Source organism: Oncorhynchus tshawytscha, linkage group LG32, assembly GCF_018296145.1.
Source record: "Oncorhynchus tshawytscha isolate Ot180627B linkage group LG32, Otsh_v2.0, whole genome shotgun sequence".
Taxonomy (NCBI): domain Eukaryota; kingdom Metazoa; phylum Chordata; class Actinopteri; order Salmoniformes; family Salmonidae; genus Oncorhynchus; species Oncorhynchus tshawytscha.
Genome location: NC_056460.1, coordinates 7,488,502 through 7,515,535, shown reverse-complemented (window position 1 = coordinate 7,515,535; position 27,034 = coordinate 7,488,502). Strand labels below are relative to the sequence as shown.

At 43.9% G+C, this 27,034-nt stretch overlaps 1 protein-coding gene across 1 annotated transcript in view; it reads right to left on the bottom strand.

Moving 5' to 3' along the window:
• The window catches only part of LOC112230349 (probable helicase with zinc finger domain), a 60,431-nt gene that overhangs the window by 17,104 nt on the left and 16,293 nt on the right, over window positions 1–27,034 (bottom strand). The window contains 12 exon segments of the mRNA XM_042310919.1: window positions 153–340; window positions 1,368–1,419; window positions 6,663–6,936; window positions 11,341–11,569; window positions 12,548–12,731; window positions 13,809–13,956; window positions 14,509–14,654; window positions 16,288–16,406; window positions 21,456–21,634; window positions 22,869–22,970; window positions 24,011–24,190; window positions 25,809–25,939. Of these exon segments, the coding sequence (XP_042166853.1) occupies window positions 153–340; window positions 1,368–1,419; window positions 6,663–6,936; window positions 11,341–11,569; window positions 12,548–12,731; window positions 13,809–13,956; window positions 14,509–14,654; window positions 16,288–16,406; window positions 21,456–21,634; window positions 22,869–22,970; window positions 24,011–24,190; window positions 25,809–25,939 (1,932 nt within the window).

The window sequence follows — 27,034 nt, the reverse complement described above, 5'->3', positions numbered from 1 at the left end:
TGCTCTGCACACACAGCTAACCCGTTCCTCAACACCTTCCAACTCAAAGCAACACACTTACAAAAATTAATTCATTCAAACCAAAACCCACACATTGAGTCTTTCCTCAACAATAAACTATAAACTACTATTCCCAGTAGCAGTATACTTACAGGCAGTGGCATGGACATGACCATGTTGGCCCCGTAGACGGCGGGCACGTAGAGTATGCTGGCGCCCGTGTGGGGGTCTATCCTCTGCACAGGACTGGGGGACTTGCCCATGCCACCAGGGGTGCCCCCCAGGGGCGGCGTGAACGCCCGGATGGGGTTGCCCATCAACACCGCAGGGTTGGGTTGAACTGGAGAGAGTTGGGGGAGGAAGAAGAGGAAAATAAAAGTTAATATCTGCTAATGATTTGCTACTCCTAAAGTGATATTCATTACAGCAGTGGCTAGTCTTGTTGCTAATCCTGAAAGATTTGATTATCTAGACCTAATCATTGTTTTGGTCTCTTATTTGTGCCTATGCGGACCAAGCTAATTTCCCCATGAGATAATGTTATTGTATTTTGAAACAATTGGTACTTCTTTGGCTATAAGATGTCTTAAAATACATTTGAAACACAACGTTTTCACAACAACAATTGCACCATGATGGTCTTCAAGTGTAGACAACTGCTGCGATGATCTAGCAAGAAAGATGTGTTTGTTTATGTATAATTCCTTGTCCCCAAGTCATGGATAAAGAACAGTTAACCTGACTTCATGTCTTCCCAGACTACACCCTATAATGGGCGTCATGCAGTGTTCATATAGGAGCTGCCACATGAGCCTTGGGCCTAAAGCTCTGCAATTGATGGGGGGGGGGGGACATGATGGTACTCTTGGTACGCCTCACTGTTCTCCTCTTCGCTCTAGCTCTCCATCTAAAGTGATGGCACAATATACCTCCTTTCTATCCATCTCTCCCCTACCCCCCTCGTGCTTTCTCCATTACGGGGCGACTAGATTCACGGTGACAGCGCTCCTACACGGTAGGGTGTACTATGCTCTGTGCTACACCTCTCTAACCCGGAATCTTCACATCCCAGTGAAACATGAACCACTGAGAAGTGAATCCAATCAATGGAAAATTAATAAATACGGTGTCCTTCCTGTATTATGACTAAAGTAATAAGTATTTCTTTGGAGAAGAGGTTAAACACATTTTGACTATGTTTGTGGAGAGATGGCAGTTTAAAGACTTGGACAGTGCTTCACCCTCAAACGACATACAGCTAGAGTGTAGTGTTCTAGACTTTCTGTGAGTGGTTTGTATGGACTCCAGAAAGAGATACAAATAGACAAGTCAACACTTAGATGGAAAGAGATAAGATGGACACTCACCAAATCCTTCAGGTGGGAAGTGCTCTGTGTGGTTCGCATGTTGACCTTTCCCCTGGAAGAGAAGAGAGAGGGAGGCATCCTTAGAAAGGGCTGGAGCGAGAGAAGTCCATAGAAAAAAAAAGGGGGGAGTAAGTGGAGGAGAGCGAGGATCCCTATGTGACAAGGCGGGCAGGCAGCGGTAACCGTAAGGTCCGCGGTGGCCCACATATGTCACATTGGTCACAATGGCTACACGGTTAACGCTTGTACAGCGCTTTAAATAGCCAATGCTGTTGAATCTAAATGGCAACAACATTCTTGGAGGATAAAGCATCCTGCTGCAGCTCTGGAAGAATTTAAAGCCACTGTGTGGATTCATGAGGGCGGCAGCTATAGTATTCTAGGGCCAGGAGTTTTACCTAACGTGACCCGACTTGGGAAAGCGCTGATAGAAAGAATAAGCAATGGGTCAAAAACGTCTCAAACATCCTGTTCTTAGCCAAAATAGGCTTTCATGTGGCCCCAAGACATCAAAACGTTGTAGGTTTCCTATTTTCAGACTCCTCGCTTCATTTAAATAATTTGACCAATTCTTTGCTCATAGAAAAAAAAATGTCCATCCTATACTCGTGCCTCATTTCATAATCTATTCAGCTGGGAACTGGGTGTTCCATAGCTGTTAGATGCATACAGAAGCGCTCTCCTTATGTCGTTACAGTGTTAAAAAAGGACAGTATGCATTACGCATCTTTTTCAACTGTTTATAGGCTAATGAGGACTGACACTAACTGGAGTGAGCAAGCAAACACACCATAGCCAATTTAGCAGACACTTTTATCCAAAGCAACTTACACACTCGCACAAGCACGCACCAACACATCTCAATTCTCTCTCTCCATCTACTCTTTTCTCTCACTCTCCATACAAAGGAGAGGCAATTCCGTGCCACCAGGTTCCATTTTAATGCACACAACATTGGGCCGTATTCCATTTGATTCCATTTTTCAGACAACAACGTCTGACATTGATTGATTGTTATGTGACCAACACGGACGTTCTCCATCCAATTGACTTTAGGTGGATTGTAACCTGTTGTATTATTGATGCACGGAGGAACATACGCAGTAATCTACTTCAGCGTGTCTTAGTGTAGCCGAGCTGAGGCACAGTCCCACCTAGGTGGTGGTGTTAAACTGAGAACACTTGACGTGGTTTCCCTTGGGGGATGCGCCTCGTGATCGGTTAGATGGTTGGTTTGGTTCCTCCTGTTTCTGTTTAGACAATCGGGACGTGCTTCTTGTGGTTGTGTTTAAACTATTAAAAAAAACGTGTGAAGTGAAAACAGGGAACTGTGGTTAAAACGAAGGGGCACAAACTGTAGTCAGGGACTGGGGTTCATTCGAATTTCTAGCCAGTCGAGTCAGCAGATGATCTGAAATTAGGAGAGACTAATGATGCACAGCCTGGACCGACGACTGAGACCCCTAGCGAATGTAGTAACTACTAGCCTAGGAGGCTAGAGAGTTGGCATTACAAGGAATAAGGGCTAAGTTATTTGTTAGGAGTTCAGTGACAAACAGAGTGCACACTAGCAATAAAAACTACCTTGGAAAAACCATCGTAACATATGGAGGGAAAATGAGATTGAAGTTAAAAAGCAGTCGCCTACCAAGTCAATATTGCACCTAATATCATAGGTTTTCTTAGCATAATGCGTCTCGTCTTGCCACATACAGCATATTCATAGCTGTTTAAATAAAATATGTTATTTTCAGGGGTGAGATATTGTAGTTGATCTGTACTAGATTTAGCCAGACCATATATGAATAAAGAAATATGAGCGATGTAAATGTGACTAGCAAAAAAAAAAATTGAAGTCAATAGTAAACCCTATCTTTTTAGATGACTGTAGGAGCATGAGGTGACTGTATCAAAGCCTCTCAATGTCACTCCTGCCAAGCCAACCTCTGTCACAGGTGCAATACAGTGGCTAATGATAGCTCCATTGCATCTGCCTGGCATAGATTCTTATAGGACTATGCCAGGCCAGATGACCAGTGCCACATAGTTAGTGAGGGAGATCGAGACAGAGCTGGAGGAGGACACCTTCAAACCAGGGGACACCGGGTGATGGCAGCAGCATTTCCTGCTTGGCAGCCATATTGGGCCAGAGATATTGGGAGCTCGGAACGAGTCTACGCAAAAGGGAGAGCAATGTCAGATGCACACTTGATCAAGATGGGCTCACACGGCTATAAGTCTGCTCATTCAAGATGGAAAACAAACTTGCTCGGGCACGTTTCTGTTAAGGGAATTTTTATCAATGATGACTAATTATGTATACATTTCAATCAGGACTGACTAATCAGACTACTATTATGTTACTGTATATGTACTAATCAGAAAAATATTATGTTACTGTATATGTATGAATTTTCTTTTTAATTCTAGTACTGAATATAATGTGTGTAAATATAATCAAGAATTAGAACAATGACTGTCTGTTCCTTGGTAGAAATGAATTAACTATATCGCCAGACTGGCTAGAATGCTTATCTACACTAGCTGACCTTGGCTCTAGGCGAGGAGGGAAGGCTTGAGAACTATAGAGCCTTTCTACCAGTGTCAAGAAGAGACGGAACATTTAGAAAACGCTGACGTCATTTTCAGTTTATAACCTGTGATAAAATGTGTAAGGAGCAGTACTCTCGTGAATAAAATCTGCTGTTTGACTTTAAGACTGGGCTCTGTCCATTTTTATAAAATAAGGGTCATACAAATCCTTGTGAATTGACAGTGTTTAATTTTAATTTGGTATTAAAACAGAGGAATTTAATTCCTGTAACAGTTTCTCTGTGCTGCAGCAGCGCCTCTAGAATATGCTTTTATCAGTGGCCTTTTAACTTGACATAAGATTTATTACAGCAGGTTATTTGAGCATGTGTATACAAGTGTGTGTGTATAGGTGTTGGTGCATGTCACACCTAGTAGGTAGTAGGGCTGGGCGATATGGCCAAAATACTGTATCACGGTAATATTCTCCTTTTTGACATTATGACGGTATCTGACGTTGGTGAATAATACAAGTACTTGTGCTTAGCAACAAATTAATAAACTTTCTCCTTTCCGATTGATATATACTGTTCAGCCAAAACAACCAAAAATAATAGGACAAAACTGACAGTGAAGTAGTCTTATTTGTAGGACTTTTTATAAAGAGATTCAAAATCCTCTTTGGCAGACAAACTCTGGTACTTCAACGGTTTCCATTTGCATAGTCATTTGTTCAATTCCAGCATTTACACATTTCTTAATTTCCTGCATTAATTTCCTCTATTTAGTACCACCCAAAAAAATCCTTTATGAGAATAATTATTCTATTTGACTGTGTATTCTCAGCTTCAGGTGCAGTGGTAACTTTCCCCACTAGGGGAAGTCGGACAATTTCTGGGGGTCTGTACTCCCAAAGTTGTTGACTGTTGTGCTTGCAAGTTAACTAGCCGTTCTCAGCTGTTAGCAGAAACTGGCGATAAAAACAGATGATTACCATAATTTTTTCAAGTCATTACTGAATCATTTAACGTTATAAATCAAACATGAAAATAGCTTTATAAAAAGGGTATGTAAAAATCCTACCCGGTCCATGAATGAATACTGGTATATTGTTTTTTTAAACATTTTACTGCCCAGAGTAAGAGCCTGTAACCAACCCAATTTGTATGTGTGTGTGTGAGAGAGCCAGTATGCTCTCTTTTCGGTGTTACCGTGTATGTACGCACAGAGAAGTGTGTGTGATGTGGATATCCACCTCACTCAGTGGGCGATACAGGGGCTTGGCAGCTGTGGTGATTTAGTTAACCTTTACGCCTGTAGCGAGGACATCAGATACAGTTAACATTTTCACAGGGGAAAAAAAAAAGAGAAAAAAGCAAAAGGCACTCGTGCGAACTCAAGCGGTTATTCTCTCCTCGTCTTTTCAAAACCCACTTTCGAAAAGAAAAACATGTTTTTGTGATAATAATTACAACTATCTAGAGGAGTTACTTGAGAAAACTACTCTTGAAGCAACCACAAAAAGTACAAAATGTTCCGAAATGTTTTCCAAAAAGGCCCGCGAGGGAACCAATTACGTTGTATTGAACTGAATTGAATTGAAAAGATGAATTCCTTGAGCTCTAAAACCGCTGACTATGAGAGTTCTGAGTATACTCTTGTACTACCACCAAGACAAAGATACTGATAGCCCTAGCCATGCATCCCTCTCATTAGGGCTCTGACGGTCAGGGAATTATGGATGAAGATTATTGGTTAGCAAAATGGTCACATTCACCCCCCCCAAAAAATAAATAAAACGACATACATACATCTCTCAATCAAATTTATTTATAGAGCATTTTTACAACAGCAGTTGTCACAAAATGCTTTCACAGAAACAGAACCTAAAACCCCAGAGAGCAAGCAACGCAGATGTAGAGGCACAGTGGCTAGGAAAAACTCCCTAGGAAGGCAGGAATCAAGGAAGAAACCGCGAGAGGAACCAGGCTCTGAAGTGGCCAGTCCTATCCTATTTTTGTTGAGACTGACAGTTTCTCCTCCACTCTTGACTGCATGTGCTGCTGCAGGAAAGGGGCATTGCCTAGGCAAACAAAGACTTGTTTGCTACAACACCTTGATTGTTTCAGCAACGAGCAATGAAGTTTCATCATGTTGTAAAGTCCATGTTACAGCAGAAACGGACTCAAATGCCCGGACGTCCTGTCTTCAATCAGCTTTTTGTTCCACACAACAAAACTTATAAAATTTTTTACAGTTATTTTATTTTCATGACTGTCTTCATCCATAACGGTTGGTTACATAGTTAAAGTAATTGTGCCAGCCCCATCTCTCATCATTGTTCGCTTAATATACACTGAGTGTAGAAAACACTAGGAGTACCCCCTTTTGCCCTCAGAAGAGCCTCAATTAGCTGGGTCATGGACTCTACAAGGTGTCGAAAGCGTTCCACATGAGGCTGGCCCATGCTGACTCCAATGCTTCCTACAGTTGTGTCAAGTTGGCTGGATGTCCTTTGGGTGGTGGACCACACGGGAAACTGTTGAGCTTGAAAAACCCAGCAGCGTTGCAGTTCTTGACACAAAAACCAGTACAATCAAGACCTCAATGCACAGTACCTCCAACCTTAAGTATCCTATTACACCACCACACCCAGGACCCGTGGCCCCAAGACCCGTAGCCCCAAGACCCACAGCCCCAAGCCCCAAGACCCACAGCCCCCAGCCGCTCTGCCACCCCTCCCCCTAGGCTTAACCCACTTACCTTTGGAGGAGACTGCTGTTGCTGCTGGGGCCCGGGCTGCTTGCTGGCCATGTGTCCCTGGGGGTGTGGGTGTTGGTGATGGTGATGGTGATGATGGGGGTGCTGGGCCGGCTGGGGCCGCAGGGCGCGGGGGATGAACTCGGGCGCCAGCGGGTTGAGCACGTAGGTCTTCTTGAGCTCAAGGGCCTCCAGCTGGGCCTTGATCTGCTCAAAGGTGATGCCGTGCAGGCTGGCGTTCTCGTGGCAGATGGAGATGAACTTCTCCCAGAACTTTCTGTTAGAGGGGAGGAGAGGGGGGTGATGTGAGTGGCATGGACATGTATGGACGTGTTCTCATAATACACTTTATCTTGACTCACGAACACTTGGTTGCACACTTGCTGACACGCCGACTTAAGTCATTATTTCAAGAAATGCCTAGTGCACAATGCGCACACACACACCTTCAGACTGAAGTCACGTAGATCACATCATTACGCTCTTTTTGTTTACAAAGCCCTGCTCCACAAACGTCCGACTTACCTAACATCACTGTTAAGATTTAAAATGACAAGTTATCAACCCCGTTCACAGGGTTGGTTAACTCTGGAGACTCCTAGGTAATTCAGCCTTTCATTTCCTTGCACCTTACATGTGGAACGATCTACAATATGCTTTAAAATGGGAGGAATTGGTGCCTCTAGGGCATTTCAGACATTCTTTTCACTGAAAAATGTCTGTTTTTTATGATGGTGTTTTGCTTTTTGTGTATCATTGGGGACAATAACGTGTAGTTTAATGTGTTTATTGTATTTTGATGTGTATTGGGGTGCTATACAGGGCTCACCTGGAAAAGATTCCCCGTCAAAAAGGTTAAATAAAAAGTCAAATCTTGCACAGAATCTTCATGTCAATGGCTCCTACTTTCAGAATTTGATTATTAAACCACCCACTACAGTAGATGGCTCCTGTAGCATAAGTTAATAAATCACGGTTCACTGAAAAAAGGGCTATTGTAGACAGCAACACCAAAGCAAATTTGCATGTTTGTGTGTGTGTATACGAGTGTGTGTGTGTGTGTGTGTGTGTGTGTGTGTGTGTGTGTGTATACGTGTGTGTGTATACGTGTGTGTGTGTGTGTATACGAGAGTGTGTGTGTGTGTGTGTGTGTGTGTGTGTGTGTGTGTGTGTGCGCGAGCGTACGGAAACACCACAACTTGCATAATGTCCAGGTGAATAAAAATTATGGATATTATTCACATATTTGCACATTAACTGCAGAACCTGTGGCCAAGGGAACATAAGCTGTCACTTATTTTGACTGCATCGAGTGTAGACGTCGCGATGAAAAAGCATCACTATTGACGGAAGCTTGCGAGATTCACTACTCCCTAACTTAGGGTCAGTTCCATTTCAACTCCATTTAAAAAGAGTAAATTGAAAAATCCTTATAGAATATTAAATGGTATTGAATTTACATTTCTATGAATCTCTAGCTTTACTCTGAAAGCAAATGCAAGGTTTTTGTGCTGGTATCAAATTGAGGGCACCTCACAATTATGGCTGGTGTGGTCCAGTGCACGTCTCACAGAACACAGCAGCGCTAGGACTCCAGTGGCAACGTGCATCTTCACTCCTTATTGTGGCTGGATGGGAGCTAGATGTGTGTCTGGGTTATATGATTGATCTGCAGTGACTTGCGAAGGCTATTTTTTGTTAAATAAGGCGTCAATAAGATGGTCGGAGTCTGTCCCTCCCATAGGCGAGGCCACCCCCACCCCATCGCTATCTCGTCTCATCAGATTAACCACATTTAAGGCATCGCTTCCATGACCCACATCCAGCCCACACGGGCGGCATGGACATAGACAACACAATCTGTTCATTCTGAGTTAAGTCCAAATAGATGGAGAATTCAATCAATTGTACACAAGCCGTAAAACAAATTGAATTAGTAAGTTCAACGCCAATTTGTTTGTTTATTCGATGTGCATTCATCAAGAGCGCGACTGTATTCCACACGTCACTCACGAAAGACCATGTGAATCATGTGAGCAATAGTGGAAGCGTCTAAAAAGATAAGAGATCATGATTTGCTTGGTGACATCTTTCACTGTGGATGGAGGGTTCTATGTGTATTAGAGGTCGACCGATTAATCTGATTTTTTTTTTTTTACACCTTTATTTAACTAGGCAAGTCAGTTATGAACACATTCTTATTTTCAATGACGGCCTAGGAACAGTGGGTTAACTGCCTCGTTCAGGGGCAGAACGACAGATTTTCACCTTGTCATCTCGGGGGATACAATCTTGCAACCTTACAGTGAACTAGTCCAACGCAATAACGACCTGCCTCTCTCTCGTTGCACTCCACAAGGAGACTGACTGCCTGTTACACAAATGCAGTAAGCCAAGGTAAGTTGCTAGCTAGCATTAAACTTATCTTATAAAAAACAATCAATCATAATCACTAGTTAACTACACATGGTTGATGATATTACTAGATATTATCTAGCGTGTTCTGTGTTGCATAAAATCTGACTGAGCATACAAGCATCTAAGTATCTGACTGAGCGGTGGTAGGCAGAAGCAGGCGCATAAACATTCATTCAAACAGCACTTTAGTGCGTTTTGCCAGCAGCTCTTCGTTGTGCGTCAAGCATTGCGCTGTTTATGACTTCAAACCCATCAACTCCCGAGATGAGGCTGGTGTAACCGAAGTGAAATGGCTGGCTAGTTAGCGCGCGCTAATAGCGTTTCAAACTTCACTCGCTCTGAGCCTTGGGGTGGTTGTTTCCCTTGCTCTGCATGGGTAACGCTGCTTTGATGTTGTGTTGCTGGTTCGAGCCCAGGGAGGAGCGAGGAGAGGGACGGAAGCTATACTGTTACACTGGCAATACTAAAGTGCCTATAAGAACATCCAATAGTCAAAGGTTAATGAAATACAAATGGTATAGAGGGAAATAGTCCTATAATAACTACAATCTAAAACTTACCTGGGAATATTGAAGACTCATGTTAAAAGGAACCACCAGCTTTCATATGTTCTCATGTTCTGAGCAAGGAACTGAACCGTTAGCTTTCTTACATAGCACATATTGCACTTATTATTTAAACCAAATTTAACATGTTTCATTATCTACTTGAGGCTAAATTGATTTTATTGATGCATTATATTAAGTTAAAATAAGTGTTAATTCAGTATTGTTGTAATTGTCATTATTACAAATACATTTTTATTTTAAAATCGGCCGATTAATCGGTATCGGCTTTTTTGGTCCTACAACTATCGGTATCGGTGTTGAAAAATCATAGTCGGTCGACCTCTAATGTGTATATCGAACTGCCATGGCCTCTCTCTGTAGTCGGGCTGCTTAACCTTTGTGGCTACCCGTTGGCTTATCTGACAGGCACAGCAGAGTGGTGGGTGTGTGTCCAGTGCCCTGTTCTTACCAACATGGAAGGGGGGAGGGGGTTCTGTGACATATCGAAAATGAGTCAACTCCCCAATCATCTCTCCCTTTCATGCTCCTCCTCTTTCCCACCCGCCATGTGTGTGAGAGTGTATGAGCGAGCGTGTATGCACATCAAGTGCGTCTGTACTGTGCCACATGCTCTATGGGGCCAAGACCAGCCCCACTGGGCTGTTCTTTTTAAAAGGTAACAGTTTGATGTTGGGGGTTGATGTCCAGGCATTAAGTCAGTCCATCTAAACAGAGCTTCTTCCTCGTTAGCGCCATTGATTTAACTGGGGGGGGAGACATTTTCTAAACAACTGCCGCAGCCGGATGCCGCGATTGGCTGACACTCAACAGTTGCCACGGCAACGGGAGAGAGGGACTGCAGCTGGGGGTCGGTGAGCGCCGTGGGGGTGTTGTTTGTGTGTGTTTGCAATGGGGAATGGGGTAGCAGAATCTGTGCCCCAGCCCTGAAGACGCTTTGAATATGGGGAAAATTCAGACGTAAAAACAACACAGAACTAAGCAAAGTGTCGATTTTGGCTTAATACCAGTCAGGGCAAAGATGAGAACTCTTATAGGTCACAAATAGCTGCACCAAATTCAATACAACCCCCTCCACCCATATTTCAGTTCCATTGGAGAACAACTAAGTAGTGCACCCTTGCCCCACCCCTCCAGAGCACATTGCTGATGTCAATGGCTTGGTCAGGGCCTGGCGTTATGATGTCATCCTAAACTGACACTCTGCGGGCGTGCATTGGAGAGGGATTGGGAAGGGTGTGTGAATGAGTGTGTGGGGCAGAGGTAGAGCCAGCCAGCCTGGCAGGGACATATACCCCCACTGTGCTACTTCTTCCTCCTGCACAGCTGACACACCAACCGTGCCCCTTCCACCCACACACACACTGCAAAGCGTAACATTTACAGCGAGCCTTCAGAACATGTAATGGAACATGAAAACAGCAACATTTCTAGTGCAATACTTGGATGACTAGGACGTGACCAGGGAAAACTCCAGTCCCTGCTTGAGCACTATAAAACCACACCCATCCTACCTCCATCCCTTGGAGTAATCACTGATCTAACCCAGATTGATAGGTGTAAGCAACAGTTCTACTGTATAGCTTTTACCAATCCAGCCATGTCAGATTAGGGATTTCTTCAAGGAAGGATTCATTTAAGTATTCAAAAACAGGGACCTAACTCATGACAACACTTCCTGGTTGGTTTTTTTGTACCTGCAGCGGCCCACCGAGCAGAGCGCTATGGGGTCTCCCACCACGGCCACCAGGGACTGGGCGCGAGTGATGGCTGTGTTGAGCAGCTTGTAGTTGGACAGGAAGCCGTAGTCCAGGTCCTCTGTCGAGTCCTCCACCAGCTGCTCCTTGCGCTTGATGGCCGTCTGTTTGTGCTTGCAGGTGTGCCGCGTGCGCACTGTGCTCAGGAAGAGCACCCGGAACTGCTTACCTGGAGAGAGGGAGGGGGGGAACATACAAGGCCAGTTTAGACCTTCGTTTTCAGCCAGCACTCTGAGGAGCTAGTGTGTCGTATGGCAAAGGTTTTAGAAATGAATTGCATTCATACAATGCCTTTTCATTAGGTCAATAAGTGCCACTGGTCATATTCAGTGTTCTTTCGTGGATATTAATCTCATAGAAACAATTACCAATTCATTACATAATAATAATTATATGATCCAAGTACCTCGACCAGGCGCTGACATCATTCATGACCCAAAATACGATCCAATTACTGCAGAAATTATTCATGACAAAGCGTTGGAGTTGGGCAATACAAAAAAAACAATTCACACCAAAACTCCAGCTAGTGTGTGTGTACTGTACACCAACACCACATTGAGAAACAGAGACAGCTGTGTGTTGTGAGATCCGTCCTGATCGCTGCATCTTCTCCTTAATGAGAGAGTTAATGAGCTGGAAGCAGCAGCGTATGGCTGTGAGAGTGTGTGTGTGAGAGTGTTTGTTGCCACTGGGAGCATTAGCCTCGTCCCGGAGACGAGAGAAGCTGCTAGCTGGGAGATGAGACAGAGACTATGTTAGGAGGGAAGATGTGTAGTGCTGCTGCCAACTGCGCTGGGCCCACATCTCACACACGGTCACTGAGAATCTCGGAGTTGTCGGGTAGAAATGGGAAGGGTCACACTTTAAAAACCTCTGCCGTCTTAGAATGCCAAAACAGATTAAAAAAATGGGAGAACGGGAAAGTTCCACAGTGAAAGTCCTGTAAATGCTTCAGTGTATGAGTAGTATGGGATTTGATCGTTACAATTCCATTGTGATTGCGGTATTGACATTCTCATTCTATTTGATAGCAAATATGTGCCAAATGGTCGCCTGTGCCATGGGTTACAGTGGAATGTAATGTCGTAAGTTAAATGAAATAAACAATTGTAAGGAAATTGATTAAATATAGTATTCTTCTCACCTTGGACGTTGAGCACCCTCTCCACGCTGACCTCGTGCATCCTCTTCTTTCGGAGCTCGGCGCGGATGCGGAATACCTGGTCGGCGTAGGGCGACACCACGCCGATGCTGCCCTCGTCCAGCTTGCCCCACGCCACCGGCCACTTCTTGCGCATCTCCTCCACCCGCTCCACGATCTCAAACACCTCGAGTAACACAGGAGGGAGAGACTGGTTACAAGTGCCAGTGTTTCTCATAGATCATGTCTGAAAATCAGCATCTCTGGGGTGAAGCTTCCCCTAGGTACAGATCTAGGATCAGCTTCCCCTCCCCAATATAAGCCTTAACCATAAATGGGGGAAATGCAAAACTGACCCAAGATCAGCGTCTGACTGACTACAAGGTGGGGCGCTTTTTCGTGGTCCTGGATAGAAATAATTGTCCTGGAAGGCAGGGCGCCCCGCCTCGGCCCGGTTACCTCCCGCCAAAAACCTTTTAGTCTTCCATTGGTGTCATTTAAATCTTTACCAGCGCAACGCAGGAGAAAGTCCATTGTAAGTTGTTGCCATTATTTATGAGTCACCAAAATACTTAAATACTTATAAAACCAGGGCTTAAAACACTTAAAGAGAAAGCAGAACTAAAGAGACGGCGGAAATGACTGCTGCTCAAGGGGCCTTTTCAGTCAAGAGGAGAGAAAAAGAAAAAAAAACTAGGAGAATCCAGACGTCACATCAGCAGACAAACAAGACACAGGCTTAAATCAAGGCAACCTAAACCTATGACATTATGCTAATGTCCCGAAACCGTTTGACACAGGCGCGGTGTCATCAAAGGGAGGTAGGGTAATTCCTGTGGCGTCTATGACAGGTTAGCGCGGCGCTGTGATAGGAGTAGATCCAATTTAATTGGGCAGCTTCTGTCAGCTGGGTTCAGGGGTCAACTTGGCAAGTTGCCCCTCAGATTTAGCAGAGGCACCTCTGAATTTCAAACTCAGTCGCTGGAGTGCCTGGTTTAAATGCTGGGCTTTCACAAGGAATTAGCATTTAGTGGTTGTGTCAAATGTCTGGTTGTGAAGCGCAGTAGTATGAGGCACAAGTAATACATCACAGTAATGTTGACTGAATGGGGTGTGTTTTGCCCGCGTGTGCATTTCAACTCAATTCCATTGAATGATTAACCATTTCAACTCACCATGAACGCACCAATTCAATCAAAAATGTAATTCATTCTATCAATGCAGTCCTAAGTCAGTGGCATACAGGGAACAAAAGGGTTTATACCTCTGCGTTGTTGTAGTAGGCCGTGCTGTTCTTCTCCTGGACGTCCTCGCCGCGCGCCGTGAAGAAGGTCAGCGGGTAGAAGTCCTTGTGAGACGGCTGCTTCCCGCTGGCCATCAGCTTCCCGTCGTAGAACAGTTCTGACGTGTAGCTGAAGGGAGGGAGGGAGACTTAACATCAGTGGGTCTTCACAAATGTCAGTTGCGTCAGTCGAGAAAGGCATGGTTGCATGAATCGTTGTATACGGATATGGTTGCGTGCATTGTGGCTATTCTTCGACAATGGTGCCATCTGTTTTTGTTCGTTTTCCATTCCATGTGGTCCTTGACGTTCCTAGTGACTTTGAGGTTCTTGTAAAGAATGTGCATTCACAATGTTGTCCAAACGTAGATGTGTGTGAGTGAAAAGCATTAGATAAAATACCAAGACCACTTTAAGGTGGAGAAACCACTTCAAACCCATTGCGTAAGCTTCTTTCATAATCCACCACTTAAAAATGTCAGCATCCCCATCTGAGAATTGTTTAACAAGGGTGGTCATGGGACTCAGTGTACATTGGGCTTTTATGTCTGTCAATAGCCAAGAAGAACCGTCAACTCTTTCAAGTCTTCTGTCTGCATAAAATCTCTCATTTGTAAACGACGTTGCAGAGTCAGGGTGAAAATTGGATCAGTCTTGGCGACGTGATGAAGTTCACACCTACCTGATGATCGCTTCGTGGGAGCGGTAGTTTTCACAGAGCAGGATGCGGCAGGGAAACTCGGCTGGGTAGTGCTCGTACAGCCGGTCCAACAGCGACACATGCAGGTTGCGCTCTCGAGAAAACTCGCTGTACACAAACGGACTGAGCTGGAGGGAGGGAACAGGGAAAAGAGAGGGATGGAGGTAGAGAAGTGAGGGCAGCCCAAAAACATTGAGTAAAATGCATCTTAATTCATTTTTTTTTTTTTTTTTTTTTTTTAATGCAACAGGGATGTGCAGGTGGTGATACAGCCTGACTGGAGTTGTGTCTTCTCTGCATTTGTAGTCAATATAACTGGAACTGTACATGTTTTGTGGCAATATTTGGTTTGATCCAAATGTATTCTACACCTACTTTTGGTTCAGATAATGTACACCTGACTTATGGAACAGACGTCGTCTGCTCTTCGACAGCTCGAGTCATGCAATCCGTGTAGATAACACAATGCTCCAAATCAATGAGTTCCCGTCCAACCATCTCTAAAATCGAAAAATGTTTGGACCTGTGGCCAGCATCTTACCATCGGTAGCTACATTTCTGCTGCGATGTTGCGCCATTAACGTGATTTGTAAAGTTACAAGTTTTATTCGTCGTTTGTACAGGATACAACATGGTAAACACTGTCCAACTGACCGCTTACTTGCAGGTTCCCTCGACGACGCAACAATAAGACATAGTAATAGTTCAAGTTAGCGTAACGCGTTGAGGTGCTCCGGAAACATCCTCAACAGCAACTTTGATTAAGATGCGCGCTGAAGACACACAAAACCCCCCTAATAGCAATTACCTCTAATCTGACACTGGCTGAACTAGATTGTTTTGTGTTTGTGGTAATGTAGCTCCAGGTTGAACCTCCCAGTCTCAGGGGAAAAGTTCAGCCAGGCATTTAAATAAGGCTCACGCAGCAGATAGAAGACCTGAAGTCAACAGGAGCCGTGGACCTTCATTCACTATTCTCAGCCTACTTCTTTCAGCTGAGACACAAAACATCCCATAATGGAGAGTGATAAGACAGAAGAGAGTAGGAGGATGGGCAAACAAATCCTCCTTGGCAACAGACACGTAGCGCACAGACAATGTGCAACAGATTAGGATGTAGAGGGAGATAGAGAGGTAGAGAGAGAGCAAGAGAAAGAAAGTGACAGAGGAGAAGCAGGAGAGGAGAACTGAGCGTGTTTGAAGCCGTTGTTCCTTCAGAGAGGAAAGAGTAGAGAAATAATTAAAACCGTTATCGCACGGTTAAACTCCCTCGGGGTGTATTTATCTACTGCCCACTCTTAATCCTGTCGCACTAAAATAAACACAATGTCCAGAACACAAAAAGAAACGGAAATAAGAGGCTACTTTGGAGTGTTCCACAAAGCTTGAATGACAGGCGGAGTTTAGTTTGCCTCGTCTGACTGGACTGTGAATGGTAAACATGCTCTCTCTGACAAGTGCTTTCTCTCCTCAGTCTGTTTCACTCACGGCCAATGTGAAGTTAGCCTCAGGCTAACGACGAAGTCCAGAGCACACGGAAATGTAAAGGACTTGGGCGATACACTGGTTTTTATTTGTTAGCTTGGCAAAGGTCTGCAGAACGCGGAGGTCATTTGCATGAGAGAATACGATTAAGGCCTGACCAAAAAATAAAAAATCAAGGCCCTAAAAAAAAGGAGTTACAGTGAGAGTTTGTTTCAAAAGGTCAGAGTTTGTTCAAACCAATGACATCATAAACCACCTCCTAAACCACAGTTTTACCTGCATGTGGTCTCCAGCCAGCACGATGCGGGTGCTTTTGCTGGCCAGCGCGAAAGGCATGATGGTCTCACACTCCATGGCCTGGGCCGCCTCGTCCAATAGGATGTGGGAGAAGAGCCCTGCGGACACAGAACAACACAAACCATTTCAGTCAGAGCACCGTCATATGACCCATTAATTATCATGAGGTGATGATTCATTGGGCTCCTTGAAACAAATGGTGCACGGGTCATTGCAGGTTAGCAAGTTCAAGACATTAGCAATGCATTGGTCTGTGGTGCTTATGGTGGATGCCATCGGTGGTATAGAGCTGCTATGTATAGTTTTGCTCTGTGGAATAGAGCTGCTATGTATAGTTTTGCTCTGTGGTATAGAGCTGCTATGTATAGTTTTGCTCTGTGGTATAGAGCTGCTATGTATAGTTTTGCTCTGTGGTATAGAGCTGCTATGTATAGTTTTGCTCTGTGGTATAGAGCTGCTACATATAGTTTTGCTCTGTGATATAGAGCTGCTATGTATAGTTTTGCTCTGTGGTATAGAGCTGCTATGTATAGTTTTGCTGCCATGTATAGTTTTGCTCTGTGGTATAGAGCTGCTATGTATAGTTTTGCTCTGTGGTATAGAGCTGCTATGTATAGTTTTGCTCTGTGGTATAGAGCTGCTATGTATAGTTTTGCTCTGTGGTATAGAGCTGCTATGTATAGTTTTGCTCTGTGGTATAGAGCTGCTATGTATAGTTTTGCTGCCATGTATAGTTTTGCTCTGTGATATAGAGCTGCTATGTATAGTTTGGCTCTTTGGTATAGAGCTGCTATGTATAGATTTGCTGCTATGTATAGTTTTGCTGCTATGTATAGTTTTGCTCTGTGGTATAGAGCTGCTATGTATAGTTTTGCTCTGTGGAATAGAGCTGCTATGTATAGTTTGGCTCTTTGGTATAGAGCTGCTATGTATAGATTTGCTCTGGGGTATAGAGCTGCTATGTATAGTTTTGCTGCTATGTATAGTTTTGCTCTGTGGTATAGAGCTGCTATGTATAGTTTTGCTGCTATGTATAGTTTTGCTCTGTGGTATAGAGCTGCTATGTATAGTTTTGCTCTGTGGAATAGAGCTGCTATGTATAGTTTGGCTCTTTGGTATAGAGCTGCTATGTATAGATTTGCTCTGGGGTATAGAGCTGCTATGTATAGTTTTGCTGCTATGTATAGTTTTGCTCTGTGGTATAGAGCTGCTATGTATAGTTTTGCTGCTATGTATAGTTTTGCTCTGTGGTATAGAGCTGCTATGTATAGTTTTGCTCTGTGGAATAGAGCTGCTATGTATAGTTTTGCTCTGTGGTATAGAGCTGCTAGGTATAGTTTTGCTCTTTGGTATAGAGCTGCTATGTATAGATTTGCTCTGGGGTATAGAGCTGCTATGTATAGTTTTGCTCTGTGGTATAGAGCTGCTATGTATAGTTTGGCTCTTTGGTATAGAGCTGCTATGTATAGATTTGCTCTGGGGTATAGAGCTGCTATGTATAGTTTTGCTGCTATGTATAGTTTTGCTCTGTGGTATAGAGCTGCTATGTATAGTTTTGCTCTGTGGTATAGAGCTGCTATGTATAGTTTGGCTCTGTGGTATAGAGCTGCTATGTATAGTTTTGCTGCCATGTATAGTTTTGCTCTGTGGTATAGAGCTGCTATGTATAGTTTGGCTCTTTGGTATAGAGCTGCTATGTATAGATTTGCTGCTATGTATAGTTTTGCTGCTATGTATAGTTTTGCTCTGTGGTATAGAGCTGCTATGTATAGTTTTGCTCTGTGGAATAGAGCTGCTATGTATAGTTTGGCTCTTTGGTATAGAGCTGCTATGTATAGATTTGCTCTGGGGTATAGAGCTGCTATGTATAGTTTTGCTGCTATGTATAGTTTTGCTCTGTGGTATAGAGCTGCTATGTATAGTTTTGCTCTGTGGTATAGAGCTGCTATGTATAGTTTGGCTCTGTGGTATAGAGCTGCTATGTATAGTTTTGCTGCTATGTATAGTTTTGCTCTGGGGTATAGAGCTGCTATGTATAGTTTTGCTGCTATGTATAGTTTTGCTCTGTGGTATAGAGCTGCTATGTATAGTTTTGCTCTGTGGTATAGAGCTGCTATGTATAGTTTTGCTCTGTGGTATAGAGCTGCTATGTATAGTTTTGCTGCCATGTATAGTTTTGCTCTGTGGTATAGAGCTGCTATGTATAGTTTGGCTCTGTGGTATAGAGCTGCTATGTATAGTTTTGCTCTGTGGTATAGAGCTGCTATGTATAGTTTTGCTCTGTGGTATAGAGCTGCTATGTATAGTTTTGCTGCCATGTATAGTTTTGCTCTGTGGTATAGAGCTGCTATGTATAGTTTGGCTCTTTGGTATAGAGCTGCTATGTATAGTTTTGCTCTGTGGTATAGAGCTGCTATGTATAGTTTTGCTGCCATGTATAGTTTTGCTCTGTGGTATAGAGCTGCTATGTATAGTTTTGCTCTGTTTGAGCTGCTATGTATAGTTTTCTTTGGTATAGAGCTGCTATGTATAGTTTTGCTCTGTGGTATAGAGCTGCTATGTATAGTTTTGCTCTGTGGTATAGAGCTGCTATGTATAGTTTTGCTCTGTGGTATAGAGCTGCTATGTATAGTTTTGCTCTGTGGTATAGAGCTGCTATGTATAGTTTGGCTCTGTGGTATAGAGCTGCTATGTATAGTTTTGCTCTGTGGTATAGAGCTGCTATGTATAGTTTGGCTCTTTGGTATAGAGCTGCTATGTATAGTTTTGCTCTGTGGTATAGAGCTGCTATGTATAGTTTTGCTGCCATGTATAGTTTTGCTCTGTGGTATAGAGCTGCTATGTATAGTTTGGCTCTTTGGTATAGAGCTGCTATGTATAGATTTGCTCTGGGGTATAGAGCTGCTATGTATACTTTCTGATCCGTCTGGCTTTGTGATTGCAGACAGCAAAAAGACCCCGAAAAAAAAAGATGAACGCGGTACACACGCCTGTCACACGCCTGTCTTCTGCCATCATCTCGCCATCTCTTTCTCTACCTCAACGCCAGAGAGTAGCCCCTATACACACACTAAAGCTGGTATTGCAGACGTTCGAAAAGGATTGAGCGGTTACCCTGATTTAGAAGGCTCAAACGCTGCTTGGCGCATGAGGATGTAACGGCATAGTCGAGGACTGTCAGAGCAGAGCAGGCAGGGAGAGGTGAAAGAAACAACCACTGTTTAGCCGTGTCCAAACGCCTCAACATTTTCACAGGATGGTGGAGAAAGGGATTCATTGAAGGGGTTGGTGGACTTCTCTTGAACGTTTGGTACTAGCAAAACAGACCGGAGTGGAATGCATTCATGTTCTGAATGTGTGTGTGTAAGGCCACACCTAGCTTTACAACAAAACCTTTTGCAAAATGCACGACAACATTTGTATTCATGTTGAGCGTTGGAACTGCAGTCGCACTTGAGCAAGAGATGAAATATAAAGCACATTTTACCATCTATTGTAGTAGGGTTATTTATGAATGGCACCCTGTACGTCAGTTAAGAGACTACAAAGACACCAAAGCCCCATAAATTCACCTCCCATTGTCATGAGTCATTAACAACATGCACTACAGGTGACCTCTAACCCCAGCCTTCAAACCCCAGCCAAAGGTGATGCTGGCGCCAACGCGCTCTGCTGCTTGCAGCTCCACCCTCATAAATATGCAAAACAGCACATAATGTACAGGGATGATATACATGGATAATTTCATAATAATCTGTAGTGTGCCTCGAGGCTGGGAAGGCAGGTTCTGTTCTGTTGATGAGCAAGGGCAGTCGGACATGAAGGGGGGGGGCGCTAAGAACCAGGGGACAAATTGCATTTCGATACCCGCTCTCCATCATGTGTCTAACAACGGCTGTGGAATTTGGCCTGAGCTGGGGGAGGAAGGAGAGCACTGGGGGTGCGGTGGTGTTTGGAGGTAGACTATTTAGGTGTAAAATGTTCTTCTCTAGGTCGACTCACACACACAGACAAACCATAGGCTGCCACAAGCCTGGCCCATCGAGGGATTAACAAACCCAAACTAAAACAGATTAGAGACAACGCAACCTGTTCAACAATGTGTACTGGATTGGTGGTTTGTTATCACTACAAAGGAGCGCGAGGGGCTCCCAATTGCCTCATTTGTCGGTGGTTTTCATCAACGGCGAGCGCGGGAGATAGATGAAACGAGGGGGGGGGGCTAATAAAGTAAAGTGCATTCGATACAGGCAGATGGTGTTCCTAAGCAACAGACAAAGCCTTCCGCTGACACATTAGAGACGGTTATTAGCTCGCCGCTGACAAATTGGTTTGTTTTCACCGTCTTTTTATACTCCATCTTAAAATTACTTCCTCCCTCTCTCTGCCTTCTCCTGCTGTTATGGGGAAGGTGTAGCGGCTGATCAAAAGACGCGTTGGGGCGGGTTTGAGATGTGTCGTGTAGCTACAGTACGTGGGTGTCTGGGTCGTTTTAACGCCCCGTTGTCATTCTGTTTACTTTATGAGCTCGTTAAAACCAAACTGCTTGGTAAATACATACAATTTGCATGTAGCCCAAGCCGTTTAAACACGCAGTTTGCAGTTGCATTGCTCACTTGTTCCTGGCTATACAGCGCCGTGTATGAAGTAGTTATCGCACCAGTGTATGAAACGTTTGCTGTATATGCTACATTAGCTATGTGCTACGTTAGCGGTGTATTCCATGTTGATTTATGTGGGTATACAGCTCAACATATCAAGTCATTGTAGCACCAGTGTATACTATGTTAGCTATGCATTTCACCTTATCCATGTGCTACGTTAGCGGTGTATTCTTATTATGTTAGCAGTTAGCAATCCAAGCACCAGTATATGCTGCAACATTAAATCAAACCAAACTTTATATGTCACATGCGTCAAATACAACAAGTGTAGACTTTACCATGAAATGCTTACTTACAAGCCCTTAACAGTGCAGTTCAAAAAGAGTTAAGAAAATATTAGCCATGTAAGCAGTTAGCAAGCAAAGCACCAGTACAGTATTATGTTGCTACATTAGCCATATTTGCTACGTAAGCAGTTAGCCAATCAAGCACAACTGTATTCTACGTTAGCTGTGTATGCTACGTCAGCGGTTAGCCACTCACCTGGCTCCAGGTCCAGCTGGCAGAGGTACTGGGACGTGCTGAGGGTGACCACCACCACACGGTGCCTGAGGATGTCCTCCCTCTCGGGCATCTGGAAAGTGTACTGTGTGTTAGAGATCAAACAGTACTGCTGCACCAACGGGTGGACAGTCTTCACCCAGCGGTTCCTGAAGTAAACCCTGGGAGCAGAGAGAGAGAGGACACAGTGGGATGGTTAATTCCAGACAAACTGGGCTGACAAAAATCAAAAAGCAGCAGATACATGTTAACATTGAGAAGTATCCATTGACTTGTTATTCGGGGTTATTTATTTATCTAACATTTCAATTGCTGAACTTGCAATTGACAAGTAGACACAAATTAGCAACGTCTCGACTTCTCATACTCTTAGCAACCGTCCTGACATTTTCATAACACTCCATTGGTTGTATCTTGTCTCATTCCTTATGGGGTTTTGTGCCACGAAAGGGTTTAGCTGACCTAAAGAACTGTCTGTGTATCGCCTTCAGCATGTACACTTATGGCCTTCTCACTTGGCTAAGCACACAAAGCCTCAGGAGAAATTGGCTGATAGCCCAATTACATGGCGATTATAGTGGGATTCCCAACACAGCCCTTGGTATCAGGCCATCAGTCAAGTGTAACAAGTCATTTGTTCCCCCTGCAGGCCCTTCACTGACACATGGGGTCTGGCTAGAAGTCAGGGATACATTTATATTTTGTTTGTTGGGGGGGGGGGGAAATTACAGTTACTGTGATTAGAAGTCACTGAAGCAGCAGTCGCAAGAAGGAGATTGAGTGTAGGCGAGAAAGGGAGGAATATGAGAGAGTCTTCATGTAACAGCTGCTGTGTTGTGAGGCCAGGACACATCTCCTCAGAAAGAGCGAGGTCTGCCAAGCTCACTGCCATAAGGCAAACGCTGTTCCCATTCCACTGCATCTCTAACCTCAATGACGTGGATGGATCAATCCGATCCATCCGTACATCAACATCTGCATTGCTTGCTGTTTGGGGTTTTAAGCTGGGTTTCTGTATCGCACTTTGAGACATCTGCGGATGTAAAAGGAGCTTTAGAAATACATTTGATTGATTTATTGAGCGATCATTGGTTTTGACTGCGATTCCATGGAGTTGATACAACTATGAGTGGATTTGGGTTTGTTGATGTCTCAGGCTACAGCCAGCAGGGAGAACTGAACGCCTGAAAGCACACTGTTCACAAGAGGTGGGGGGATTGATTTCAGGCGGGCAGACATGCTCCTTTAAAGATTTTGTAAGCAATGAATTCTCAAGGTTGGGTACTGTAACGGGAAAAATATATATATAAATATCTTGGAATAAATCTTATGAGGGTGTCAGTGTTCTGAAGAGGTGCTGCAAACCCCTTGTAGAGCGTTTCTACGGGCCCTTACCTGAGAGGTCTTGCGTGCGCGTTGCCCGCTTCTACGTATGGATGAAGGTAGTCCTTTATGTACAGGTCAGCTGCACTGTTGGAATGGGTGCAAATGAGGACCCTGCGAAAGAAAGGGTATAAATGTGTCAGCAATTAAGAGATCTTTAACAAATAAATACAGCCAGGAGATTTTGTTGACCATGTGATCTGACCAAGGTAAAACTCCAGGCCATAACAATGAAAGACAAGTAGGTATGTCGGAGAAGCACTGACCAGAAGTGCTCGAACTCCTACTCTTTCTACTTTCAGGCCAAACTGCCAATTCTAGGACCTTCATTTTGAAGTGAACATGTTAACACGTCCCTTAAACAGCGCTGCAGGAACGCTGTGCACTTGACCATGGACTTTAAGTTCCTATTTCTCAGAAAGTTAACATGATGATGAATAACCGTCTATAGGGGTCAATCACCCTCCTTGTATTGGCTTTTAAAACATCCATAATTCATTCCCACCATTTAATATTTATCATAGTCAGTTGGAAAGTTCCAGATGAATATTGCATTCCAACACATTTTTCAGAACATATTTTTTAAAATAAATTATGTATGAAGGCTTTATAAAATTAAAACGTATCTTATGTTCAAGGCCAAATGCCACAATGTATTCTACACTTTTTAAAAATAAAAACCTAAAACATTGTCGTTTCCTATTTTTACACCAGCCAATATACATTTCCTGCCAGCGCCTCGCCGTACTAACAAGAGAATGTGAATCTTCAGGCAATTTTGCATTCTATTACATCATGGCATTCGGTTGGACGTGAGATAACAGGCCGTTGTAATGGCAATCCAATTGAACACGTGGTTCACTTGAATGGAGATGAACCATCCAAACACAATCAACCAACCAATCGCTGCCTCAATCCCAATCGACAGACATTCCCATAACCCACACACATCCCCCAATTGCTTTCAGTGACACATTCTGATCGGAAGATACACCCAACTTGACAATGTCACCCTGAGTGTTTTCTGAACTAAACATCAACTCCAAGGAAGCTGGTAGCCCCCGGGAGCAGCAGTAACCTTGCCCTTTCACCCTTTGCCCTTTTAGAGCGACCTATCTGGACATAGCAGAGTTGCTGTGTGGTGCCCGCCTCACCTGCTGTCGTCCTGCCTGAGGATGTGCTTGACAGCCTGTGCCAGGGTGAAGGTCTTGCCCGTGCCATAGGGCCCGATGATGAGCACAGGGGGCAGGGGGATGGTGAGAGGCGTGGTGATGGCCAGGATGGCCTCCTTCTGCTTGGCGTTGAGACGCGGGTCCAGCTGCTCGTCCCACTGCCTGCAGGGTGGCAGAGAGAGGGGATGAGATGGGGGAGGAAGATGACTCGCATGGAAAGTAAGTCGATTAGTTGGCTGGCTGGCGAACAAGCAGCATCGCTCGTGGGGTCCCTGACACAAGGAGGGGACATTGGTCCCCTCACACACATTTACACACTAAACCCCACTAACACACCCTCTTAAGTGTGATAAATCGTGGGCCAGTCTCCCAGTCTACTAGCATCGCAGTCCTCATTAGAAAGCACTGGCCCAGTGGAGTTGAACAGCCCGCCCGGTCGATCGTATACAGGCCCAGCCTTGCTAAAGGCAGCTGCAAGCACCGAGAAGGGGCTGTGAATAGGTAGAGGCAGAGGGACGGGTTCAGGGATCAGTGGGGATGAATGGAGAGCCAGGTCAGGGTATAACACTGAGCTGGGCTGCTACACCCACAGAGTAATGAGGTCTGAGGGAAGAGGAGGGTTGAGGCTGATCGAAAGCATTGTATGGGCGGTGAAACAAAGCGGGGACACACAGGGTGCACAGCCGGGAGGAGAAACCCAGACACAGGAGACAAGTGCATTGGCACTGGCCAATTAGCTTATTCATGACCAATCAACATGGCAGTCAATAGTCACCATGCAGTCAGGCAAGGCAGGGGCTTTGTTAGGCCTACATAACAAGCAATATAACCTACTTATTCTAAACAGTCAACACTTTCCATATATTTAAAACCCATTTTTAACACTACTTATTCTCATACCATTTTCTTAATGAGGTGAAGCATACATGGACCCATAGTATTTAGGAACTTTATCCAAAGCGGGTTACTGCCATATGGAGCTAGTTAAGGTGGTTATTGTACTAATAACCTTTTTCAATTTAGTAAGTGTTCCCCCTTTATGCATTTAAATTATGGCCACCACTGCAAAAACATATATAAAACGCAGGAATTAGAGTCTGACTTGATCTTTCAGTAGCAAAAGCTTTAGCTCATTAAATCAAAGCCTATATACAGTGTTAATCATATTCAGGAAACCAGATAAGAGTTATTTGGAAGCAAGAGATTAGGCTTGACATTGTTGACTCTTGGGTTCGCGTCAATTAAGATTACTCTGTGGCCCCCCCCAACATTGGTCCGTCTTTAGAAGAGATATCTAAAGCCGGGAGAACTAACAGCTCTTCAAAATGTCTGCCTAGTAAGCAAGGACAGCTAGTCACGGGCAACCTTTCTCAACTTCATTTCAGTGTGAAAGTATTAGTAAACCTAATTTACCATGCATGTTTTAGGGAGACTACTAAACTTAACCTAAAGGAGTATGCAAGCTAGAATAACATTTAACACACACATAGGTTATTGCGTAATCTTTCTTGAAATCAAAAAAAGGACTCTGCCAAAATTCATGTGAAAACCTGCCCGGAAGCGGTTTGCACACCATGGAACAGGGGTTGGAGGATCTATGGCAGACAAATTCAAATCTAGATCTCGAAGCCAGTTCCACTTCTGATTTTCATTATTTTCCTCAAGGACTGATTTAGACCTGGGACACCAGGTGGTTGCAATTCATTCTCAGGTAGAATAGAAGACCAGCAGTCCTCCAGGCTTAGATTGAAATACTCCTGGTCTAAGGGGGGGGTAGTACCTGTTGGGGCTCCAGGGGATGGTGGGTGTAAGGCTGGCGTCTGGGAACAGGATGCCGTTGTCTTTGATGCGGTCTAGAGCATAGTGCATCTCACACAGGGGCAGGCGGTTCAACTGAAACTGCAGCTCCACCTGGGGCAGAGGGGAACACAGGAGTGGTCACTCATGGACAGTTTGGTCACTTTGGTGAGACACTTGGTCACTCAAACCAAGTGTCTTGAGACTAAATAAAGATGCAGTTTAGAAAGGTTCATCTGGAAACAATTGGCTCTAAACAACTACATAACTGACATATTACTCAATGGCCTATCAACGCAATGCTAAGATGGTTGTTACAAATTCAAAGTGGTGGTCTCCCTCGCTCCTTTTTAATGGACCAGGGGCAACCATTTATAGGGCCCTTTAAAAATCTGTTTTATTTTTCCCTGTTTTTCACTCTGAAGAATCACACTGTTTTAATAGAAAATGGTTGAAGCTCACAACAATACTTACACCACATCAGGATACCATTTGAGGTCTGGGAAAAAAATATTTTTTTGTTGTTGGTGTAGTTACCCTTTAATTCCAGCGTGCCCATTGAAAAAGGCTGTTGTTTATATATATTTTTGTAGTGCAAGCACAAGTGATGGTAGAATTTGCAAAACAAATAACCACTGGATTAACGATGAAATAACCATGATATCATTCTGTCAAGTAAGCATAGGCTACTTTGTGTAGTTAACATTTAACTGAGGTTCTTGGGAAAGCCTTTCAATTACAATCATGCTAATGGCTACATATATTCATTGCCTCTTCACAAAGTTGCAGGAAATGCAAATCACTGATGCATTCTGTTCATTTCTTATGTGCAACAACAAAAAACCTGTGCAAATTAACTAACTTAATACATTTCGTTGATTCCCTACTAAGTTCAATACATTTTTGAATATTGTTGAATTCCATTTTAAATGGAAGGAATCACAGAATCCAGTCGTGTTCTCCACATCGCGGATTGTATACAGGCAGTTACAATTTAATTCCATTGCGCACCTAGAAAGACGCTGGGATTGTTTTTGTAGCGCAGGTAGAATTAGCTAAACAAATACTCACTGGATGCAAATAATGATGTCATTCTGCCAGGTAAGCATTTGTACTTTGTACTTAACATTTAATTAAACAGGTTTTTGGGGAAAGCCTTTCCGTTTACCAGATTTTTCATTCGCATCATAGCCATCAGCTACACAAAGT